The 26,199-nt window shown below is 37.9% G+C and overlaps 1 protein-coding gene across 9 annotated transcripts in view; it reads left to right on the top strand.

Moving 5' to 3' along the window:
* The window catches only part of CPEB3 (cytoplasmic polyadenylation element binding protein 3), a 190,517-nt gene that overhangs the window by 64,514 nt on the left and 99,804 nt on the right, over window positions 1–26,199 (top strand). For 8 of the 9 annotated variants that reach the window (XM_044240103.1, XM_044240101.1, XM_044240100.1 and 5 more), the window contains 2 exons: window positions 7,850–8,009; window positions 18,955–19,011. In XM_044240103.1, the coding sequence (XP_044096038.1) occupies window positions 7,850–8,009; window positions 18,955–19,011 (217 nt within the window). The remainder of the gene's footprint in view (window positions 1–7,849; window positions 8,010–18,954; window positions 19,012–26,199) is intronic. The other variant, XM_044240106.1, reaches the window with a different exon arrangement.

Raw genomic sequence — 26,199 nt, 5'->3', positions numbered from 1 at the left:
AGAGGGTTCGGGGGATAAGCCTGGTGGTGGTATTATGGAGGGCATGTATTGCATGGAGCACTGGGTGTGGTGCAAAACAATGAATTCTGGAACACTGAAAAGAAATAAAATAAAATTAAATTTTAAAAAAGGGACCTATCGGGTGCCTGGGTGGCTCAGTGGGTTAAGCCGCTGCCTTCAGCTCAGGTCATGATCTCGGGGTCCTGGAATCGAGTCCCGCATCGGGCTCTCTGCTCAGCAGGGAGCCTGCTTCCCTCTCTCTCTCTCTGCCTGCCTCTCCATCTACTTGTGATTTCTCTCTGTCAAATAAATAAATAAAATCTTAAAAAAAAAATAAAAAAGGGACCTATCTCAGAAGCACAATATTGGTCAAAGAAGGCAAATTGCAGAACAGTATGCATACTTCTATGTTTAGGGGAAGAAATAACATAAAACATTTTTCTGTGGGTATATATATATATATATATATATAACACATTTTTTTAAAACATCTGAAATAATACATGCCAAATAGTGTGTAGCAGTCTGAAGAATGTAAGAAGGCAGGATTGGAGACTTTGCTTTTTCTGTCATAGTCTTCTGTTTGTGTGTGTTTGGGAAGAATGGATTTATGTGTTAGTTGGGTGGTTAAATAGTCATTTAAAATAAATAAATCATATTAGTTACCACTAAACAGTATTTATAGTGTAGATAGGGAGCTGAGATAGTTTCAAATAATGTTAACTCATTAGAAAATAAGAACGGTAGGGGCACCTGGGTCGCTCAGTTGGTTAAGTGTCCAACTCTTGTTTTGGGCTCAGGTCGTGATCTTGGGGTCATGGGATTGAGCCCCGTGTTGGGCTCTGTGCTGGATGTGGAGCCTGATTGAGATTCTCTCTCCCCCTCTGCCCCTCTGTCCCCAATAAAAAAATTTTTAGAAAATAAGAGCAGTAGAGCAGAAATTTGGAAATCACTTGTTTTGTGAGTTAATCCTCCCTTATGTATTCAATGCATTTAACTTTGAAATGTTTTACCCATACCTATGTTGAAACCATATGATAAATGTAAAAACCTTCCTTTAAGAATTCCTCCTGTTGGGGCACCTGGGTGGCTCAGTGGGTTAAGTGTCTGCCTTTGGCTCAGGTCATGATCTCAGGGTCCTGGGATTGAGCCCCTCCTCGGGCTCTCCTCAGCGGAGAGCTTGCTTCTCCCTCTCTCTCTTTTCTCTGCCAGCTTGTGATCTCTCTCTCTCTCTCTCTTTCTCTCTCTCTGTCAAATAAATGAATCTTTAAAAAAAAAAAAAAGAATTCCTCCTGTTTTTCTTTATTATTTGAGAACTCCAGTTATCCTTTCCTAGCCTTTTCAAACATTTATCCACCATTTGATTTTTGATCCTGTCTGTGCTTCTGTTTTTGCTAGCCAAGTCCCATTGTCTATGGGACACAAAGCATCTGATCAGTGTAGAAGTTTTGGAACATTACTGGCATAGACTTGAAAGTCATAGATGGGGGTTCACATCCTAATATCTGCCTAGCTTTGTGACTTTGAGCAGTTATATATATAAGCTTTGCGAGCCTCAGTTTTCTCTTCTGTGAGATGGAGATAATGCTGGCCCTATAGGGTTGTGGTGAGGATGGAGATCATGGCTATAAAGCATTTAGCCCAGTTCCCATCCAAGTACTAACCAGGCCCGACCCTGCTTAGCTTCCGAGATCAGACGAGATCGGGCGCGTTCAGGGTGGTATGGCCGTAGACGTAGCCCAGTTCCTATCATGCAAAACACCATGATTAATTTTATCTTTGGTTCTGGTGCTGCTTTTTTTCTCAGATGTTGTTGGACCCTTGCAGCGTTCTATCTTGTATTTCTAGTAGGAGACAATATGGGAATAAGCCAGAAAGGATAGAAAATGGTCCTAGATTTCTCTCCCAAGAAAAAGGCAGGTGAGTGGGATAGGGCTGGTAGAGGTGAGCCTGTGGCAATGCTAGAGGGTATATCAAGCTACTTATTGAGTTTAACTGTCATTTGAATAAGAGTAAATGACTAAGGGCAAATTAGGTTGCCGATGTGGTAGGGTGGTTGTCTAAGAAGCCCCTCTCTGAGTGTGTTAGGATTAGGTTGAGGGAATGTTTGTGAAAGGATTTAAGGTAGAGGGAGTAGGAGGAAGTCAGGGAGGCAGTAGAGTGAGACTCCTTAAGAACACAGTCTGGATTTGAGTAGATTGGAGCCTTGGCTCTTTTGCTTACTGCCCTGTGAATATTGGGCCAGTTACTTAATCTGTCCAAGATTTAATTGCTTAGTTTATAAAATAGAGTTGTGAGGGGATGCATTTAGCATGCTTAGAATAGTGGCAGGCATATTTTAAATACCTGATAAATTTACTAATATTAAGTCAAGCTGAGGGAAGAAAATAAAGCAGCGCTAGTGAACTGTACAATCGGAGTGGGCTCCCTCTATATACAGCTAACTGATAGCATTTGTCATTGGTTATCTTCCAAGAAAGACTCAATAATGGGATGCATTATTTATAAATGTTCTAATACTTCCTGATGTATTTGCTTATTAAGAACAAATGAAAAAAAAAAAGATCTTTTCCTTATTTTCCCTATATTGAGAACCAAAACTTATTTAAAAAAAAAAAAAAACCTTGAAAGGTTAGTTGCCACTTCTAACTTTTGTTGTTGAATGATAAATTGTGGCCTGGTTTTACCCATGTATGATTTCTGCTTGAATTTCACTGCAAATTTTGTACTTTTTCTGTCCTTTATGTTGTTTCTTGCAGGCTTCCTGGTTAATCAGTTGCTTTTAGCAATGTTTACTACTTATAAAACAAAAACGATGAATAATATGCTTTAAATATATATCAGTGAGGCATAAATAAATTTTATTTTATTATTATTATTTTTTAAGATTTTATTTATTTATTTGACAGAAATTACAAGTAGATGGAGAGGCAGGCAGAGAGAGAGAGAGAGGGAAGCAGGCTCCCTGCTTAGCAGAGAGCCCGATGCGGGACTCAATCCCAGGACCCTGAGATCATGACCTGAGCCGAAGGCAGCGGCCCAACCCACTGAGCCACCCAGGCGCCCCGATAAATAAATTTTAATGAGAAAATAAGCCTCTGCATTGAAATTCGTTCAATTTAGAAGTCTGTGCAAACTTTGTCCTGCATTTCATCTGTCATCTTTTCATCTGTTGAGCACTAGTGAACCTCTGGGTTTTTAAATATATGTCCCAGTACTCTAAGGTGGCATCGTAAAAGTTTCTTTTTGTTCTCCCTGATATTCCAGTAGCCACCACTGTACAGATGCCTTGTTCTTTTTTTTTTTTTTTAATTTTATTTATTTGACAGAGATCACAGGTAGGCAGAGAAGCAGGCAGAGAGAGGAGGAAGCAGGCTCCTTGCTGAGCAGAGAGCCTGATGTGGGGCTCAATCCCAGGAACACTGGGATCATGACCTGAGTGAAAGGCAGAGGCTTTAACCCACTGAGCCACCCAGGCACCCGCAGATGCCTTGTTCTACATTCTGTCATTTAGTACTGAAAATAACTGTAGGAAAAATTATAATTTTATAGGTGAACCAAGGTTTAGAAACTTGTTCAGAGTGACATGTCAGCAACTGGCAGAGCCAGAATTTGAAAATCAGTTGGCTGATTTCAGAGTGTGTACTTTTTAAAAGAAATTTTTTTTAAGATTTTATTTATTTATTTGACAGAGATCACAAGTAGAGAGAGAGGGAAGCAGGCTCCATGTTGAGCAGAGAGCCCGATGTTGGGCTCAATCCCAGGACCCCAGGGTCATGACCCAAGCTGAAGTCAGAGGCTTTAATCCAGTGAGCCACCCAGGTGCCCCAGAGTGTGTACTTTAAACATTTTTTTATAAAGATTTTTATTTTTATTTATTTGAGAGAGAGACCGTGAGAGAGAGCATGAGAGGCGAGAAGGTCAGAGGGAGAAGCAGACTCCCCGTGGAGCTGGGAGCCCGATGCGGGACTCAATCCCGGGACTCCAGGACTGTGACCTGAGCTGAAGGCGGTTGCTTAACCAACTGAGCCACCCAGGCGCCCCGAGTGTGTACTTTTAAATGCCAGACCACCAACTGCTTTCCTCACCCACAATCAACAGAAGACTGCAAAGCTGACCCTTGGCAAAGTGGCCAGAATTGTTTCTTTCCTGCTGCTTTCTAGTCCCTCCCTCACTTTACCATCCCATTTTACTGATCAGATACAGGTGTAAAGTCTTAGCTTGAAGAATCGTCCAGTCTAGTGGCTCTCAAATCTAGCTAGTCAAAAGAGTCACCTGGGACACTTATTTCTTTTAAAATTTTGACTAAGTTGGTTTTCACTGGAGCCCAGGAACCTGCATTTTAACCATTCTACAAGTGATTTTGACAATCTGACAGTTCTGAGTACCACTTCAGATGCATGAGTCCCCACCCAAATAGCCCCTCCATTTTCCTCACAGGTAGTCATCTAATAATCCAATATTGTCTTCTGATGGCGACTGACTGCCATCTTGCCGTGAAGGTTATTTCATTGGTAATTAGATGCAAGGCTATGCTTCTATAGTGCTTTCATTTACTGACTTGTATGGACCAGGTCAGTTTCTTCAGGCTTTGTGTCTGTAATCCTTAGATACTGGCTTTGAGGTTAGATCTAGGCTGGAAACTTCTCTGAACCTCATCTTCCTCATGTGTAAAATGAGTCTGTTGTTATCTACATTGAAGGATTATATCAAGAACTAAATGAAAAAAATAAACTGTCCTGACTGGGAAGATTCATGAATGCCTTCAAACAGGCATTTCTTATAGTCCCTTCACCTTATCAGCCTTTTTTGAAACAGTCCCATGCCTGCAGGGCTCTAGTTAGAAGTGTGGAGATATGTATATAGATATAGATACAGATATCTGGAATGGATGTCTAGGAGCCTTCTAATATATATATTAGGGTATATACATAAGATATATATATAGTATATATATAAGGCCTTCTAATATATATATTAGGGTATATACATAAGATATATATATAGTATATATATAAGGCTCCTAGACATCCATTCCAGGATTGTCAGTGCCAGAAATAGGTTGTCATTTTGACTTCTCATCCATACACTCCTTTTTTTTTTTTTTCACCCATGGTTTTTCCTCTGGACAAAGAATATGGTACCTCTTACAGAGACATAGAAGCCTACATTTCTGAAAATTCAGTTTTACTCCTTAAGTAATTGGAGTTTCCACTGATAACTTGAACCCAGCACAAAATAAATGATCTTCAGGAAGACCTTAAAGGTGAAAGAAAGGTCCTTCTTCAATTATATAGAGACCAAAATGGAGAACCAAAGAAAATACTCCATGTCTCTTTCTTATCCAACGGTAGACAGACAATTGATGAGTGTTAAGACAATTGATGAGTGAGCACCTGGATGGTTCAGTCCATTAAGTGTCCATCTCTTGATTTTGGCTCAGGTCATGATCTCTCAGGGTCATGAGATTGAGCCCCTAATTAGGCTCCAAGCCCAGCATGGAATTCCCCCTCCCACCCATGCTCTCTCTCAAATAAATAAAATCTTTTAAAAAAAGAAAGAAAGAAAGAAATGGGGCGGAGGTAGCAAGTGAGAAGAGGCAGTGGCACTGAACTAAGAAATGTTGAATGCTTGCTCTTTGGCAAACACAATGTGAAGTAAAATAAATACTTAAGTAGTTTCAACCTAATTTTTACAGGTTAGATCCCGTTTCACCAATGAGAATACTGAAGACCATTGAGAATAACTAAGGCAAGCCTCATACCTGGTCAGATGGCAGGTCCAGACTGAGGAGACCTGGGACTTTTCAGAATGTGATTTTTTCAAAAATTATAATACATACACATTCTTTAAGAAACAGATGTTCTAATTTCTATTGTACTCTACATAGTTCCCTGACAAAACACCTGTTATTCTCTTATTTTAAAGATTTTTTTTTTTTTTTTATCAGAGAGAAAGAGGGGGAGAGAGCAAGCACAGGCAGACAGAATGGCAGGCAGAGTCAGAGGGAGGAGCAGGTTCCCCGCCGAGCAAGGAGCCCGATGTGGGACTCGATCCCAGGTCTCTTATTTTAATTGGTTATGTCTCTCTTCTTTTACTAGTTACTTTATACATAGGGACTGGGTTGCAACATTTATCTCTATCACCAGGGACTAGTATAGGAGTTGACCCTTGACCTGTGCATAAAAAGTTTGTAAAAATGGAATTTCTGTCTCTGGCATTTGAAAACATCTGCACCCTCGGCACCGCTACTCCTCATCTTTGAGTTAAAAAAAAAAAAAGTATAGAATTGTAAGGGATATTAGAAATACTCTAGCTCAGTCCTCTCGTTTGTATAAAGGGAGTAATTTCAGGCACTGACTGGAGAGGTAGATCGTAGATCATGATGTACCCAAAGACCCCAATTGATAGTAGTTATTCTAGCACTCTTGCCTCCTGGTGCACAGTTGAGGGCTCGTCTTAGGATCTGCATGTATACATACTGCTTTCATTCAGTTAGTAACCCTCTGATTCTTCCTTTATGCTCAGTGCTGCAGAAATGCCACTTTCCTTTCTGGCTCTCTGAATACAGCCATGCTTTCCAGAAACCAGAAGAAAAACAGCTTCCCAAGAGTTACGACTTAAGCTAGAAGATAGTCACTGAAGTTGAGGTTTTTAACCTATTGTATCCCTTTTTTGCTCATCCAGACAATTACTTAACTGTTGTTCATTGGAGATGCTAAGTGATTATTTGCAGGTCTGAGGAAACTGTTCAGGACCCTGAAAATAATCTCTCATTGCTATCATTTGATTTGGTGTGGTGGTTGAGATGTGTGTTCTGCTTTTCTTTTTTAAAGATTTATTTGAGAGAGAGAGAAGCGTCCATGTGAGTGTGCGGGGGTCATGGGAGAGGGAGAGTGAATCTCAAGCAGACCCTGCACTGAGCCCAGAGCCCCACGCAGAGCTCAATTTCAAGACCTTGAGATCATGACCTGAACCGAAATTGAGAGTCAGATACAACCAAAGCCACCCAGGCGCCCCTGTTTTGCTTTTCTTAAACAAAAGCAAACTAAGTCTGTAATTTAATGTATTCTCTAATGTTAAGTTAAGCCATGAGTTGTGCTTCCCTTTAGCTCAGGCTAGTAAAAATAATTTGTACATGATAGTCTCTTATGGACTCGAGTGAAATGTGGTGGAACGATTATTTTCTTCATTTAGTTTGTGTTAGCTCTCTATTTTCAAAATGTTTTTGCCTCTAGCATCATGGAAACACTATCTTGGGTTAAAGTTTTTTCATGTGAGTGGTTTTCAAAAGTTAATTTTCATAAAACTTTGGACACATTTTAAGTTTTATAGAGTATATCTAATGTATGGAACTTACCAGTAATAAATATTAAACATACCCGATAAAATAAGATTGAAACTACACTCACCTTTTGCTTTTTCAGGAAAGTGATTCTGTTTGTAGACTGAGAATTCTTAATTATGAACTTCCTCTAGATAAAAAATTCCCTGTTCATTTGAATAGAATGTTTCTTTGACATTGGAGGCTGGGGTGAAGGGCTGAGGGCAAAGTCAGTTGACTTGACTCTTTCCTTTGAATTTACTTTCTTAAGTTCTTTTGAGAGAAAGTCTGAAGTAGTGAGACATATACATTAAAGAATATTGGGGAAAAGGATGCAGTTAATTACAGAAACTTGTATTAAGCTTAATGTTGCCAAATCATTTTTCTTAATGAAATGAATATGTGTTATTAGAACAATCTGGAACTTTGATTCATGTCATCAATCCATGGCAAGAAACAAATGATATAGTATTAGTTTTATGAAGTAATTTTATGTATTGTCTTATTCTGTGTTTTTATTTTTAGGACCGGAGTAGGCCCTATGACACTTTTAACTTGCACTCGTTGGAGAACTCCTTAATGGATATGATAAGGACTGATCATGAGCCTCTGAAAGGTAAACACTACCCTCCCAGTGGCCCACCAATGAGTTTCGCTGATATAATGTGGAGGAATCATTTTGCAGGTTAGGAATATTCATATGTCCATTCCTTGCTTGGTGTTTTAAACAAAAATCAGCTTTTTAATAATTGTGATTTTTTTTTCATTTCTGTTTTGGTTTGTTTTTTTTTCCGTTTTTGTTTGCTTCTGTAAAGCATTGTGGAATGTATTTAAAATTGATTTTCTTTTTTTAACCTGGGTTCAGCTACCTACAATAATCAAGGTTGATTGCTTTAATCATAATGTTTGGCAGAAGCATGTGTTTGGTAGCATGAGACCAGAAGTCAAGTTTTCTGGGCTTGGTGCATTTGGAATCCTCAGCTGAACCTGGGTAATTCATTTAAGTCAAAGTATTCTGCAAGGAAATATGAGATTTAGTAAACCAATCTCCAAAGACTGCTTCAGAAAACTTCGTAGAAAAGAGTTCCATTTTATTAAAATAGAATCACTTTCGTCACATAGGAAGTATCACTACACAGCCTTAAGAGCAGCCAGTGATTCTTTGCATTTTTTAAGGCTAGAACAGAAAGAACATGTCTTAAAGTGTGCAAACGTTTTGGGTTAAATAGAAGGCAGAAAGTCCCAAGGTCAGCAGTGTTAGGACTTCCTATTTTTAGAACCAATGTAAATTCAGGTTAGTGGTTGATGTTACATTTCTAATTACAGATAGTTCTTTTTATGTGTTATAGGACTTTTTAGGGGCCCTGCGATATTTTAAAATATTGTAATGGAAATTTCCTGTGGAAATATCCACTTGGGTTTAGAGCCTAAATATCTGAAAAGTGTGAAGAGCTGGCCACAAGGGTGCCCATTTCGTTTGAATCCTTATGTTCTCCAGAGCTGTGAGGAATTTGATCCCCTCTGGTTTTCTCCAGGCTTTTATATAGGGTGTGACTGACTATGAACACCTGATATTCATTTCCTCAAGCCACCTCTGAAATCCATTTCATCATTTTCTTGCCACACTCATGATTTTCTGCTGCTTTCCTCAATTTCCAGTGAAAAGAAAGTGGATAACAGGCTATGAAGAAAATAAGGGATTTGAGAAAAGCTATATTTTAAGGCCTTCAGAAGTAGGAAAAAAGATCTCTCATTTATTCATCGTTATATTTAGTCACCATTACCACGACTTTGCTTAGTTGAAAGATTAGGTATATGGTAATTTAGAGCATATTTCACTTAGAAGTGAGAATGGTGTTTAAAAAAAAATGATATTCACAGACTGTTTGTGTTTTTAGTATCTTCTAAGGATGCATTTGTCTTCCTCTCTACCACAAACAGCTATAAGCCTCTCCCAATTATTCTAAAATATTTAACCCTTGTTCTTTATGCATACCTGTTTTATTTTGGTCTGTATTTTTTTCTTCTAGCAATAAAATATTATGAAAAGCTCTTACATTATAGTCTATAAATAATTTCCCACAGCTTTGTGACGGTTGTTTACACAGGAGCTATTGTGCCCTGTTGAGAGTAGTAGTGGCAAAGTATAAAAAGGGAACTTCACTGTGGGTAATGTAAATCCTTACTCCATTTTTAGTGGCCCCTTTTTTAATGCATGTCCAACCACCTCTGCATATATTTCTCTCCTACACTTGCAAATGTGAGGTTTCATCTGTAAGAGTCTTTTGCATTGTACTTATAATATGTCCTAATAAGTTGGAAAGCATGTAATATGTACATTTTTACAGCCTTAATATGCTTGCAACTTCTCTGTTCATCATACCACCCACCTTGATGTCCTATGAATGGACTACTTCCCATGGTCAGTTACATCACCGTGTCATTGTCCTTTGGGTAGAGTGTTCAAGCTTCCTGCTTCCTTTTCCAGCTGGGACACTTTTAGATCTGGTTTATGGCACCATGTATTTGATCCTTATTACTTCTAATAATGTAATTATGATGCTGGCATTTTAAAGGAAAAAATTTAAGTAATTTTTTACTTCAAAAATGGAGAAAATTATAACAAAAATATAACCAAAAAATAAATGTGATAGTATATCCATATATATGTGTGTGTATATATATATATATATATATATATATATATATATATATATTTAAGATTTTATTTTTTTATTTGACAGAGAGATAGAGTGTACAGGGAGGCAGAGCGTCAGTCAGAGGGAGAGGGAGAAGCAGGCTCTCCACTGAGCAGGGAGCCTAATGCGGGCAGATGCCCGCAAGCGTCTAAGGCAGACACTTAACTGACTGAGCCACCCAGTCTCCCCTATTTTTAAATACCTTATTTAATAAATGTCCACATTTTTATCTGATCTTTATAATTTATTAATAGGCCTTAACTTTGGACTCTTAGATTGTTTCCAGCTTTTTCTCCATAATAGGTGATGCTGCCATGGATGAGTTCTTGCACATAGCTTCTCCTTAAGGTAAATTCATAGAGAAGATCTCTGGGTCCAAAGATGTAGACATCTAGGTGAACAGAGCTTTAAGAGAAAGGTGGTAGGCTAGGGGACTTACCATGTGGCTTCCCTGTCTAAAAACATTTCTTCTACTCCATCCTGTTCTTCCTCCTACCTTTAATATCTTCGTCTCCCACTTGACCATGGGAACACTTTTTTGAGTGTCTCAAAACTCAAGTTACAGAATCATGGGTTTTTTGTATGCTTGTTTTGTTTTTTTCCTGAAGCTTGACTTTCTTTGGAAAAAAAAAAAAAACTTTTTTACTCAGTGTAGGAATTTCAAATAATACATTAAAAAAAAAAAGAAAAGTGAAAATATAATCTGAGGCTTAGTATCTAGAGATAGCAAAGATTATCATTTTTATTAACATTTTTCCAGGCATTTTATATTCTCTTAGTAGGAGATTAAATTTCAGATCAGCCTTTCTGACTTTCCAGTCATTCAAACGTGGGTTTGAATCCTGACTCTGCCTCTAGTTGGCTGTTGATCTAGATAAATCAGTTAACCTCTTTGAATTCAAAGCCTTAGTTTCCTCATCATTGAAATAAAGTACCCACTTCATGGACTGGCTGAAAATGTCAGTCAAAGTTCCTGAGACTAGAAACTGCTCAGATGTTAACCTTTTTTTTTTTTTTTGGCTGGCGGTGGTAGTGCTGTGCTACTTACTGCCTGGCCTGGGTAATTGCTACAATATTTACTTCTTTCTAGCTAGACTGTAGCTAAATATTAAAAGCTTTCAAAAGCAAGTTGTAAAAATTTTGTATTTGTCATAGATAAGTAGTGATTATTGAAGGATAAACACTTTGTCTTCATAAAAAATCACCGTAAGGAGCACCTGGGTGGCTCAGTGGGTTAAGCCTCTGACTTTGGCTCAGGTCATGGTCTCAGGGTCCTGGAATGGAGCCCCATCTCGGGCTCTCTGCTCAGCAGGGAGCCTGCTTCCCCCTGTCTTTCTGCCTGCCTCCCGACCTGCTTGTGATCTCTCTCTCGGTCAAGTAAATAAAATCTTAAAAAAAAAAATCACCTGAAGGAGAAAGGAAAATAATCCTCTTAAGTTACATTAGCTTTCCAGAATTATATATCTAAATAATGTAAAAAAAAGAAAGAAAATATCATAGGATATCCCATTCATGATGGGATAAAGTACTTTATGATGAATTTAAAGTGAACGTGATGAAATATGTTCTCAGCAATATTTCATCTTAGAGATGTATGCAATGAGGGGCACTTGGGTGGCTCAGTTGGCTAAGTGTCCAACTCTTTTTTGGTTTCAATTCAGGTCATGATCTCACAATGTGGGATCGAGCCCCACATCTGGCTCTGAGCTAGCATGGAGTCCGCTTCAGTTTCTATCTCCCTCTCCCTCCCACTCTCTCTCTCTCAAACAAATAAGTAAAATCTAAAAAAAAAAAAAAAAATCCATGCAATGAGAAATCCCTTTATTCAACTGTTCTCTTGATTAAAGGGGAAAAAAATGTTAGTGGGAGAAATGACAGAATAGGAAGTTCAGAAAGTAATAAGACTTCTGTTTTAGTAAAGAACTTTGTATTTTTTTTAAAGATTTTATTTGTTTATTTGAGAGGGAGCAAGAGAACAAGTAGGTGGGAGAAATAGAGGGAGGGAGAGATAGAAGCAGACTCCCTGCTGAGAAGGAAGCCCACTAGATCAAGACCTGAGCCCAAGGCAGTGGCTTAACCAACTCGGCCACCCAGGGGCCCCTAGTAAAGAATTTTAACAGTTTTTCAGTCACATTTATACTTATACTCAGTAAAACCAAGTCAGACTTGAAGATGTTTGTAGGCAATATTAAAAGGTCTCTACCTCCTCCCCTGTGATAAAAATGTCAAGTAATGTAGAGGAGAAGTTGAATTGAGCTTTCTTCACAGCACCTGAGGAATGTGTTTAGTGGTGCTGATCAGATCACAGCACCCTTATTTAAATAAAAATTAGACTAATTTTGTTGGCTTCTTAAAGATATCAAACTACTTGATTATAACAGAATAACATATTATAATTATCAGTTGTCTCTTACCATATTACATATGACTTTTCCTATTATTTATTTGAGAGAATGCCTCCAAGAAATGAGAATGGTGGTTTTGAGAAGGATGATTAACTAATGAACACTCTCCCTTATTTCTTTTCTAAGTGCAGAAATCCTTGGGTTGGTAGAGAGTAACACCTAAGAGAGAGGAATTATTCTCTGCCCTCTTTTCAGGTGGGCTGAAGGGAAGGAATCCACAACTTTCCTTATAATTATGAGGGTTAAAGGGATTTCTGGCATTGGGAGAGGTGGGATTAAAGATAGGGAAAGTGGGCACCTGGGTGGCTGTCAGTTAAGCATCTGCCTTCAGCTCAGGTCATGATCTCAGGGTCCTGGGATCAAGCCTGGTAAGAGGCTCCCTGCTCAGCAGGGAGTCTACTTTCCCTCTCCCTCTGCCCCTTCACCCCACTCATGCTCTCTCTCTCAAATAAATAAATAAATAAATTTTTAAAGAAAAAGCTACCCATGCACCCCAACAAATAGAATCTTTTTAAAAAATTGTTCGCTGTAAAAAAATTATTTGCTGTAATTTGCTCTGTACTCTTCTTACAGGTGTTCCCAGCTTGCTACTAATGATGAAAGTTTACCTCGCCACAGGGGAACCCCAGTGAAAACCCAGGGTCATTAGGTTTGGTTAATCCCAGCCTCCCTGAGGATTAACATTCAAAGAGTACAAAGTGATGACAGGAGGAATAATAGGGAAATACCAACCACAGAGTGTTGAGCAGTGTAGGTGACATTGTGCAGCAAGGTCCATCCCCTGGTTGGGTAGCACAGGATAGCAAATAATCTTGGAAAAGGGTCCCCTTTCTGCCATCCCATGTAGTGTCCCTCTTACAACAGAAGAATAGAGCTGGCTGACTACTTGGGTGTAGTACCTGATGAAACATTTCTGTGTATTTGAATTTTCTCTTTCCTCACTATTCATGGAACTGAAATTTGAAAAATGAAAAGAGCAGGTGTCAGTTGAGAACTGATATTGAAGGGTTTGCTTTTTTTTTTTTAAGGGTTTGCTTTTCAAATGTGTACTGAATCTGGGGTGGAGGGGAGCTGTCTTCTGATAATAGTGCTTTAAAATATTTAAATTGAGAGAAACTTGGAAGAAATAAATGCCACACCTTTTGGGTGTTATGGAAGCAGTTTTCTTTATTCATCATAATTTAAATTTAGTATTATATAGCCTTTCACAAAATTGGACCCTTTTGTGGAATATTGAGGTTCCCTTGTTTCAGAAAAAGTGCATCTTCATTACATTTAGTTTGTTCCAGAAAAATATGCTGTCTCTTTACTTACTTGCATTGTTGCTCCAGTTCTATTTTTGTGCTACCTACCTTTGGCCCATAGAAGTTTGTCTTGCATAAAAGTTAGCAGAGTTTACAAATTTTTTTTTAAAAGATTTTATTTATTTATTTGACAGAGAGAAATCACAAGTAGGCAGAGAGGCAGGCAGAGAGAGAGAGAGGGAAGCAGGCTCCCTGCTGAGCAGAGAGCCCGATGTGGGGCTCGATCCCAGGACTCTGAGATCATGACCTGAGCCGAAGGCAGCGGCTTAACCCACTGAGCCACCCAAGGGCCCCAAGTTTACAAATTGTTTGGGGCAAAGTTTCTGAGTAAGCAAGAAGTGATTGTTTTGTTTCTATTCAAGAAGGGGACAATAAATACAAGTTGAATGATTTTTTTTTTTAAATAAATATCTCCCATTTATTTTTCCAGTGGTCCTTTCTATATAGTAGTGTAGTCACCTGAGAGTTTTTTTTTTTTAAGATTTATTTATTCATTTTGGAGAGAGTGTGAGCAGGGGGAGGGGCAGAGGGAGAGGGAGAGAGAATCCCTCATGCAGACCCCCTGCTGAGTGCAGAGCCCAACACACCTGCTGTCCCAGGACCCTGAGATCTTGACCAGAGCCAAAATCAAGAATTGGATGCTTAACCCACTGAGCCACCCAAATGCCCCTATATGAGAGTTTTAAAAGAATGATTTAAGTATTTTAGAGTATAGCCTGAAATGAGGAAACATAGGAACAAAGGAATTGAAAGCATGCCAGAAATTATCCACTGCTGCTATGAAAAGAAACTAGAATTTGACCTCAAGTCTAAGCTCATAGCTTTTGCTTCTTGATTCTTTGAAACAGATTTAGAATACTTTAGTGCCAAAATTTTATTATTTTTCCTTAAAAGGACTTTAAAACACCATTTTATTATATTCTTACATAATATATTATTTCATCTTGTGGATACTTTTTCTGAAGGAAGGTATTTTCAATTTTATAGAGAAAATTGGTGGAAAATACAACCAAGCAGAATATGCATTTTTCTTATAACCTTTTCTAAAATACAGCATTTAAATTCTATTATGTGAAGGTCTCTGAAAGACTTGACTTTTTAGAGCAAATAGGGATGATTAGAGGAAGATAGTTATTCCCTATCTTGTAACATATTGCAGAAGTGAAGAGGTGACTTTCATAATTATGAATTCATGAAAATTCCAAGTTTTATCTTGGACATATAAAAATATGGGTTGGTTGGACTCTGAAACTTTGAATAACAGTAGAGGTCATTTTTTATAACTAGCCTTTTAAATATGAATTTGACTTGAGCTTATGAGACTGTGATTTTCAGAGTCTGGATAAACATATGTAACCCTATTCTCCAACCTCTCCCTCCATCCCCTCACCCCCCATTTATCAAGCCCTGTGCAGTGGGGAAAGTGGGACAGTCTCAGATTTCCACAGCATCATTTAACTCCGTAAAACCAAGTATGCCTTTCAGTTTTCGAAACCTTATATTTTACACTATACTTAAAAGATAGCTGGCTGACAAGAACAATTTAAAAATAGCATCCCGTGGACAGGTGACAAAGTGTCACACTGGCAACACCAGACTGCATTAACAAAAATCACCAGACGTCACACACTTGATTCTATTTTCACAGCTGATTAAACAGCAGTATTTGTTGGTTAAAAGGAAGAAAAAAGAAATGGCCTCATCTGTATTTGGAATTAGTTTTTCTTTTGCTGTTATATATTTTCTCCTTTAAAATCTCATAATAACTATAAAATTTAAGATTCAAAATATATTAAGAAAAAACATAAAATAATTCTCCTTTTAGAAAAGAATCTTTACACATAAACACTCCTTCAACTGAAAGACTATAAATCAAAATGTTAACAGAGCTTGTCTTTAATTGCATTTTTTGCATTTTTTGTATCTCATTTTTCTTCAATGAAAAGATAATTGCATTTTGTAATCTAAATATTAATTTTTGTAGAGGTAAAGAAAGTAGCTTAAAGAAGCTGTAAGTGGTTTTACTAGAAAGAGTTTGCATTTAGTTGGGAAACAGATTATATTTAAATAATTGGTTCTGTTGGGTCTGGCATGACACAGAGTTTCTTATAAAACCTTTTGTGGGTGATTTTGATGCCAGAGATCCACTGAAGTCTGACAGACTAACAGAATCAGGGAGGATACCAAGAAAGGCAAAAAGTTTTTTGCTTTTCAGCAAATCCTGATGCCTTCATCTACAAAACATTGCCTAAGGCTTTTTTTTCCCCCTGCATCTTTAGAAAGATTAAATTGGAAGTCATCAGTGTGTGCTGGGGATGAAAATCAGAAAATTACCGAGCTTCCTTTCAGTTTCATCTTTTCAAACTGAAAAGTCCTAAGATCTGGAAAGAGCCCAAAAAGGACCCAGCGTCTGGAGGACAGCAGAGAGAGCACCCTTTAAGTGTGGGAACAGCAATGGTTCCAGAAACATATAAAAACTACTATTTGATGTAACAGTTTTAAGACCACATAATTCTTACCATAAATGATTGTAGCACAGGAAATATAGGAAGCCTAATGAGAATCAATTAAATCTGGGCTTGCTTGGGTTTTGTTTTTGTTTTAGAGGGAGTAGGAAGGGCAGAGGAAGAGGGAGAGAGAGAACTCTAAGCAGGCTCCATGCTGAGCACAGATCCAGATGTGGAACTTGATCTCACGACCCTGAGATCATGACCTGAGCCGAAATCAAGAGTCGAATGCCCAGCCCGTTGAGCCACCCACGTGTCCCAAGACTTGCTTAGTTTTCTTGATAACCCCTTATTATTTTAGGGAATACCCCTGGCTTTTTAGGAACCAAACCCACGTCTGAATGTTCCTTGGTCAGAGATTAAGGAGAACATCTCTATATACCGTTTCCTTTGGTTCTGCAGTGATTTTGAACTCAACTCTGGTTTGTAGGCATACTTTCCAGTGACTGTCTATTTACTGTTAAATTTGGATATGTCAGAATACAATGAGTAAATCACATCTAGTTATTACGGATGTTAGTATTTGGTGGTAATGAATCCAAATAAGGTCTTGATTATCTGAAAATTATAGAATATTGATACAGCTGACTAAAACCAGAATGTAAATTCTCCCTGCCAAGCCACAAGCCTTATTCTCATGACAAATTTTCCTATTATAGATTCTGATCAGGTGGTGGTACGAGGTAGCACTCATTGTGTATGGGGTAGACAATATGTTTAGAGACTCTAAGGTGACTTAGGAGCTGGAGAAACACAAGACAGAGTACATATATAGATACTGTTAAATGTGTTTTAAACAATGGTTAGTTTCTAGTAAATATGAAAAGATCTATGGAATCAATACAAAATAAAACATAATTCTATTATTTAAAAAATGGTTCTTTACTAATAGGGTGATTTTTTTCTCTAGAAAACATTAAAATATATTCTAAAAAATGATTATACTGTAATATAAATGCTAGCAAAATATTTCCATAAAATTAGAGATAGATATATGTAATATCTTCCTCCTAATAAGTTTAAATGGTAAAAACTAAAAATAATTTTTAGTGAAAGTCCTTTAACACTTCATGGTAAAATTAGAATAATCTCCTTAGAATCCATCAATTATTGATGAGTTTTACATTCTTAATTACTTTCTTTCTCATACACACACACATGCATCCAGCAGTACAAGTAATATTACACTTATGAGAGTTTTATTTTTTCCTTATCCTTTAATACAAATGACCTTCCAATAGTTACTATCACCTGAGGGTTTTTTAAGAGACAAGGTTGGCCTTGTCTAGGCAAAAAATTGATTTGGCTGGCAATTCATTTTTCCGCCTTTTTATTTGAAGCAAATACTCTGTTTTGTCCACTGTGATTCTTCTCTTTTGGGTCAGAAGAGCTCAATAATGCTGTTTGCCTTCCGTACCCCACAATGGATATTAATAACAAATGATGATTGACCTTTTGCAAATATTTATAACACTGTATTTGTTGTAAAAGTCATCACTTCCATATCTCCAGCATTCTCTCTACCATCCCCCCATACTGTTGGCATTTATTTAACAGTAGTAATCACATAAAATTGACATTTTTCTGAGAATTTCACGATAACCTTTCACCTAACAGGACACAAAGACCTTTGCAGAACCAAGGTCATGTGTATAATAGCTTTACACAGAAGCACTGTATCAATAATTATTTTGTTGAAAAGCTTGGTCAAGAAAACTTAAATACATTTTTTTCCATATAAGACTCTCTGTTTCATTATTCTTTTAATATATCCACCTTCTTTTCCCAAATAATTCATGAAAAACATACCAATTGTCTATGTCTTCCACTCTTAACCCTGGAGGCTATCCATTAAAACATCTGTTTCAGACTTACATCTTATAGGCCAGAGGTTGGCAAACTTTTGTCTGTAAAGGGCCAGAGAGGAAATATTTTAGGCCTGTGGTTCATATGGTCTCTGTCACATATTATTCTTTGTTTTTTTAGTTTTTATTTTTACAGCCCTTAAAAAATGTAAAAATGATTCTTAGCTCTTAGGTGTACAAAAACAGGCAGCCAGTCAGTGTGGGCAGACATTTGAAACCCATTACTATAAGGATGAAGGTCTGGAGATAAGCATTATCCCTAAGGTTGTGTAACTAGTTAGTGGTAGGGAAAGCATAAGAACCCTAGATTTTTAGGCCAGTCTTTGTTCCCCACTATAGCTGTTGTATAAATTTTACCATCTTTCTTCTGGTAGCCATTCTGATAATTATGTTGCATTTTTGAGCCACTGTGAAACATTTAGCTTTTATTCCCTCTAAACATCAAGTTTATATACTTCTTTGAATTCATTTTTTTGTGGCTTGAATTTGAAGGGCAGTATGAATGGTTATTTAAATAAAATGCTTAGTCCAGTTGGCATGTTTAAGTTGGAATGCGAGAGATGCTTTAAAATTTCAGTATATTATAAGGGAAGCTTCTTTTTCATTTTGTTTTATTTTATTTATTTGTTGTTAATGAGATTTTGGCTTTGTTTTTAAGATTTTTTTCATTTGTATGTTTTATGACTTGATTTAAAAACTGTTGTAACTGCTATGGCCTTGTTATAGATTATAGTATTGTTATAGATTAATCTGTTTTAGCTTTTTGTAATGTTTATCTTTTACAATGTATTTGAAATTATATTAAGCATTCTTTTCTTTGTGCTTAAAATAAAATTATTTTCTTTTTTAGGACGCATGGGAATAAATTTCCATCATCCAGGAACAGATAATATTATGGCACTTAACAGTAAGTTTTCATATGAAATATTCTATGAAATTAGCAGTCAAGGTTACAGCATGTGATTTCCACTTTCTTAATTGTTCATTACATTTCAACCTTCCACTTAGTGTGGGATAGACCATTATTCTATTCCTGTGGTTCTAGAAGTGGGGTCCCTGGACCAGCAGCATCAGCATCATTTGGGAACTTAGTAAAAATGCAAGATCTCAGGACCCACTAAAGACTCCTGCATCAGAAACTTTAAGGCTGGGGCTGAGAAATCTGGGTATTAACAAATTATAGGTGATTCTGTTGCAGGCTAAAAGTTGAGAACTGCTTCTCTATACTAGGGATTGACAGACTACAGCCCTTTGAGCCAACTCTGGCCCATTGTCTGGTTTTATAGTTTTATTGAAACACAGCTACGCCTATTCATTTATGGATTATCTCTAGCTATTTTTGTGCCACGGTGGTGGAGCCCAAAAAGCCTGAACTATTTGCTGTCTGGCCCTTTATAGAGAAGTTTGCAGACCCCTGCTACATACCATTGGGGTGGGAGAAGGAAGGAGGAGAGGAAGAAAGGAAGCAGGTGAAGAGAGAGAGAGGGAGTAGGATAGTGAATATGAATGAATAGATCAGTTTATTTATATATAACTCAGACTTCTCTCATTTTGGTAGATAGCCAACAGGTGCTTCGAACTGGACATCAGGGATCTCCCATTAGTGGAATTTGTGTGGTACAGGTGGTCTGGTCAGCAGCTTTGCAGGTTATAAATGGTTTTATCGGTATAATTGTTGGATTGAGTTCTGGAGCATCAAAACCTAATTAACTGGAAAGTCATTGTATTAGTTAATTCTGGGAAAAATGTCTGGCTGGCATCAGTTCTCCTTCCTAGTGTCTATGGACCAAATAGCTTTGCAAAACAGTCTCTAAATAGAAATTGTCAGTTGTCACGACCATAAAAGCCATTGAATCTCTCAGGACTTAGGTTTTTTCCTCTGTTAAATGAGTGACATCAATTTGTTCCCTGTTATCCTCCCAGATACACAACCTGACTATGGGTACCCATAGGAGACATACTGGGTAATTCTAGGGCTGTGTACAGTATTACTCCTTTCCTTCCTACCATTGTATTTCCTTAGGGTAGATTTTTCCCAAGTTATCTCTAAAATACATATTCCACATTTCTTTTGGTTCCGACATGTTGTCTACTTCACAGCGGCCACTGCTGAGAACCACTGGCAGAACTTGGTGATGCAGGTCCTAATCCACTGCATGTGTATTTTGTTCTAAATAGCTGGTATCCCCTCTTTTGGAGGGTCTTGGAAACCATAAAAATTCCAGACTATCCACCTCTATTTTCTAATTTCTAAAAGAAAGGTCACTTTATCTTTAGTTTAAGGCAACTCTTCCCCCGCCCCCCCCAGAAGCAGGTACTTTGGGGTGAGGATTAATAAACGTGTTTAACTTGCTGAGCCGCAGCAATTTTGTGAAACTTTGTGGAAACACTTCAGTTAGGTGATGGGATCTAGAATTGAATGTTAATGGAAAAAAACAGTACGGTAGTGTGTCTGCCTGAAGGTATGAGTGTGTATTTTAGAAAAGACCTGATTTGCTATGGTGTGAGTCCTCTTCTGCAAGAGGGAGAGGATATAATTTACCATTGTTCTGTGTACAAAATGAAGCCAGAAGACACTTTTCCTTTTTAAAGATTTTGATTCTCTTCGATTTGATTCTCTTTCATTCTCTGCTTTTAAATACAGTTTTGTTTATGTTCTTTCCAGTTTGTGCATGATGCTTAAGTCCCCCTTTTAGCATCTAAATTTCCTCATCTGTAAGAGAAGGGGACTGAAATAGGTCATCTTTAATGATTGTTTCAGAATGAAGATTCTGTGAGTCTGTAATATTTTTTGATTTTCTTATTTTTACTTCCTAGTTTTACTGTTTTTTTTTTTTTTTTTAAAGGAAGCTCTACACCCACCCAGCATGGGGCTTGAACTCACGACTCTGAGATCAAGAGTCACATGCCCTACCAACTGAGCCAGCCAGTCACCCCATATGATATTTTCTTAAAGCACCAAAGGGTCAGTTTGCCAGTATCTATATCAAATGTTGATAAAAATGGTGCATATTTGCTACATTATGGCAGATATGAGAGTATATCTATCTTCAAATGACTCTGGGTACTGCCCAGTGGGCACCTCAAAGTAAACCATAAAAACAACCAGAATTTGACATTTGCATTACTGTCAGTTTTCTTTCAAAGTTGACTCCAACTTGAAATGATCAGAATAAACAAAATATCCTCCTTGGAAGATACTTGTGAGACCTACAGATTCTGACAGACTTGGTGTGATGAAGCTTTTCTTCCCTTCTGTGTGGTTGAACCTAACTCATCCAGTGACTTACGTATGTGACACATGCACAAGCACATCTATGTATTGTCTTTCCTCTTTTATCTACCATTTGTCAGCCCCATGGTTATTGTCCTGTGACTTGCCTATCCTTCCTTCCCCTCAGCCTTCATATAGACATAGCTGAAATCACTGAAACTTTATTGTTGCTTATTGAAAGCAACTGGGTTGAATTGTATTTTCAGACAACAAGAGACTGGCTAAGAAAATTAAAGAGAATTGAATCAAGCTAAAAAAATTTTTTTTAAATGTCAATTATAATTCCTTCTTTGTTACCCTTTTTTGCTTTATAAAATCCATGCTTCTTAATTCTGTGCATAATGCTGCCATTCATTATGTCTTCAAAAAACTTCCATCCTTATTTTATTTCCTTGACTTTACCAAACCGAAATCTCTTCTGAAGACACCATGTTCTAACCTCTACTGACTTGAGGGGGATAACAGAGGTGCCATGCTGAGCATTCTCCCTTCTCAGTACTACTTCCCAGCTTTGAATGGGCCAGTTTTCCATGTTTTGGTGTTCTTAGAGCTTGCCTTCCAGTTATTCTTTCCTCTGAGAATCATTGCCACTGATGTCATCTAGAAGACGTAAAATGGGTGTGGAAGATAGGATTCTAACTTTAGAAAACAGTAATCCTATAGATATGTAGGGTATGGAAGAACAATAAGCTTTGTGTGAAACCAAAGAATCTATTGATTTTTCCTATTCAAGACCATGAATCTAGTGAGAATTAGCAGGCCAGCCTTTGGGGAGGAAATTAAGGCCACATCTAAATTTTGACTTGTCCCCAAAATATAAGGTCTTCAAGCATTATAGAGTATGGAAGGGAAGATTGGGTAAAGAAATTCTGATCCATCGGTAAGACCTGCCACTTGTCTGGTATTTCCAAAATAAAGTCAGTTTTGAAATGATAAGTCCCTTCCATTTAAACTGGAAATATATTTTTTCTTAACTTTGTGATAATTCTGTCCTTTCATCTCTTCACATTTATACCAAAAACATTAAAAGTTTGCATAATGTATTTTTATTTTTCCTGCTGGAGGAAGAAGGAGGCTATTGAGAATGCTTCCAGCTATATATGTAGTATCTGTCGGCCAGATTTTTTCTAATACCAGCAGTAGCCTTTGGTTTTGTTTTTGTTTTGTTAAACTCTTAGGTAGTGAATTGAGCTTATTAGCAGTTGTGGGCCTGTATAGCATTGCTATCTGACTTTGTTGATATTTCCTCTATTATGATGATTTCTGAAAAGGATGTTTAGTACCTCCATGATTAGTCAGGTGAACCAAATTTATGGTCAAATTAACATTCAAAACCAAAATGCCTGGTCTGGTAATTTACTCTAAGAGATAATCACTGCCAAGTGTATTCACGTTGTTTCTTGACTGGTCAGCTCTTCTTTTTCCAAGTAGAGATTGGGCTTGGAAAACCAGTTTAATATCAGAAAGTTGTTTGATGAGTATGAAATTGGAAACAGGGAGAAGTGTTGCTGAAGGGTAGGATCATTCAGCTTCAAGAAGGCATCCTCCAGCAGGCTGGAAGGCGTGTAGAACCCGAGGACGGAGCAGTAAATCAGCATAGCCACGGAAAACATCGTCTAGGGCCTGGCAGTTCTCCTTCTGTGCCTTATGAGCCATATGACCTAAGGGCCACATTCTTAACTCTTCTGCCTCTGGTTTCTTCCCTGGAAAGTGGAGATAGTGACCACTGAAGTGGCCTTATATAAATCTCATGAAGTTTAGCATAGTGCCTGACTAGGAGATAATGCTCTGGTGAGCTGCTATTGTGATTGCTTGCATCAGCTTTATTGCTGCCTTTTAAAGATTTTTTTTTCCCCTTGCATGTGACTTTCCAAACTTGAGTCTATATTATATTGGTTACTTTATTTTTTTTTAAGATTTTTATTTATTTATTTGATAGACAGAGATCACAAGTAGGCAGAAGGTAGGCAGAGAGAGAGGGGAAGAAGCAGGCTCCCCGCTGAGCAGAGAGCTCGATGTGGGGCTTGATCCCAGGACCCTGAGATCATGACCTGAGCCGAAGGCAGAGGCTTAAACCACTGAGCCACCCAGGCGCCCCTATATTGGTTACTTTAAAATAGGTGTTTTCCCGGGATCGAACCCCACATCGGGCTCTCTGCTTTGCGGGGAGCCTGCTTCCTCCTCTCTCTCTGCCTGCCTGTCTACCTACTTGTGATCTCTGACTGCCAAGTGAATAAATAAATCTTTTTTTAAAAAAATAGGTGTTTTCCTGATGTAATTTAAGGCAGCAGACCTACAAGTGGCTTATAAGCTACAATGACTGTACCAGGGTACAATGTCACTTTTTTTTTTATAAACATATAATATATTTTTATCCCCAGGGGTACAGGTCTGTGGATCGCCAGTTTTACACACTTCACAGCACTCACCATAGCACATACCCTCCCCAATGTCCATAACCCCACCCCCCTTCTCCCAAACCCCCTCCCCCCAGCAACCCTCAGTTTGTTTTGTGAGATTAACAGTCACTTATGTTTATCTCCCTCCTGATCCCATCTTGTTTCATTTATTCTTCTCCTACCCCCTTACCCCCCATGTTGCATCTCCACTTCCTCATATCAGGGAGATCATATGATAGTTGTCTTTCTCCAATTGCAATGTCACTTTTTTTTAATGAATCTTTTTTTCTGTATGAAATGCCTTCTGCCTCTGTCCCCTAAATTTGGGACATGCATCTTCTTTGGGGCCTAGAGGTGCTCCATCTCCGGTGATGTTTGGCACCTTTAAAGGTGCCATACTTTAATGTTTCTAATGTAAAATGGTATAGTCATTTCGGACAACATTTTGGCAATTTCTTAAAAAGTTAAACATATACACGCACAAAGTTAAACATACACCTACCATATGATGCAGCAGTTCTATTCCTAGGAGTTTACTTAAGAGCAAAAATGAAAATGTGTGTCCATGTAAAGATTGTACGCACATGTTCAGAGCAGCATTACCCATGATTTCCAAAATTGTAAATAACCCGGATGCTTCTCAACTGGAGAATGGATAAACAAACTGTGGTACATTGAAACAATGAAATATTTTCAGCCATAAAAGGAAGTGAACTATTGAAACATGTTACAACATGAATGACTCAAAATAATTATGCTGAGTTGAAAAGCTGGACAAAGAGTTTGTTCTAGATGATTCCATTAATATAAAATTCTAGGAAATGTCAACTAATATAGAGTGACAAAAATATGACAGCTTCAAGGATATTTTGAAGTAATATTGTCTCCCTTTTTTCAGAGGACAAATGTAAGGGCTTAGAGCTTGGAGGAGTCATGTGATAAGGATGGCAACTAGCTGAGCAAGTCTCTGCATCTCATAAGTCTCTCCTTGTTTAAGAGCCTGTGAAAGGACAGTTAAGATACGCTACCTCATTGTTTTGTGAGATTGATTTGAGTGATTTTAAAGATTTTATTTTTTTGACAGAGAGACAGCAAGAGAGGGAACTCAAGCACGGGGAGGGGCAGAGGGAGAGGGAGATGCAGACTCCCGGCTGAGCAAGGAGCCCAATGAGGGCTTGATCCCAGGACCCTGGGATCATGACCTGAGACCAAGGCAGATGCTTGACGACTGATCCACCCAGGCGCCCCCATTTTGTGAGATTTGGATGAGGTTAGGTACATGTACATGTACATGTAAGGTATCAATATTGCTACCTTTGGAAAGTAGGGGGCATAGCCTTATTCAGAGAAGATATGCCAGAGAAAGACACTTTTTTTTAAGGTAATAGTTTTGTAATGTAACAGTGTTTCAATTTTATTTAAATTAAAAGCTCTCTTGGCATTTGTTTTCTGGTATCTTTCAGTTTGTAACTAGAGTCTATTCTAAGTTATAGGATGTAAAGACCTAAATTTTTAATATCTTATAAAAAGCACAAAGACATTCACCTGCTTGAGAAACTCTGAGGTCATTGGTTGTTAAATAACTTGTGCATAGCTGATGCACCAGGAAACTTGAAGCTTTACTTTATGGCATCTTCTACTTTTTTCCTCTTGAAAATATTTTGGAAGATTTTGCTTATATTTCTGTTGAACTGTGGTTTGCTTATATTTCTGTTGAACTGTGGTTCTGCTAGAGCATTTGTTGAGTCAAAAGAGGAAATGCGAAAGGGTTTTTCTCTGAACTTTCAAGTTGGGGAGAGACTCCTGTGTGCTTCCAGAGCTTCCTCTTCCTCCCCCTTTTCTTTCTGCTGGGAGTGAGCTCCTTGGGGAAAGGCTCAGCTGAGAGGAAGTGGCAGAGAGAGAGCAGAACACATGATGCTTTTATGCCAAAATGGGAAGAGAGCCAAGTTTGCTAGAATTCCAATGGAATTTTCCAAAATTTGAAGAGTACGTTGTATTTCTGCTCACCATGAGTGGATATAAATAAACTATTTTTTTAACAGAGTAATGAGATACTGAAGGAATTATTTTGATATTCTCAGATTAAAGACATCATCTCTGAGTATTTTGAACTTTTCAAGACAAGATCTAGTGCTATTGTTTCCATATGAACAGACTTAGGAGTAAAATTAGTATACAGTTGTGGCTATGAATATATTGTAAAAGATGGCTAATTTAGAAATGAAAAATAGTAATTATAGGGATATGTAATGTTCTATAACTTTTAAGTACTAAAGTTTCAAACCATATTAAGTGGATGCTGTTTAGGAACATGATAGGGGACCCGAGGGCATTGCTGCTTCTGTTTTGACCTTCTCATTTGTAGATGGGGAAGCTGAGGTTCCAGAGAGTATGTGAATTGGGTAGGGTGACGAGTGAGGCA

This window comes from Neovison vison, chromosome 2 (genome assembly GCF_020171115.1).
Source record: "Neovison vison isolate M4711 chromosome 2, ASM_NN_V1, whole genome shotgun sequence".
NCBI lineage: Eukaryota > Metazoa > Chordata > Mammalia > Carnivora > Mustelidae > Neogale > Neogale vison.
The sequence above is the reverse complement of the archived record's forward strand: the minus strand, read 5'-3'. Positions and strand labels throughout refer to the sequence as shown.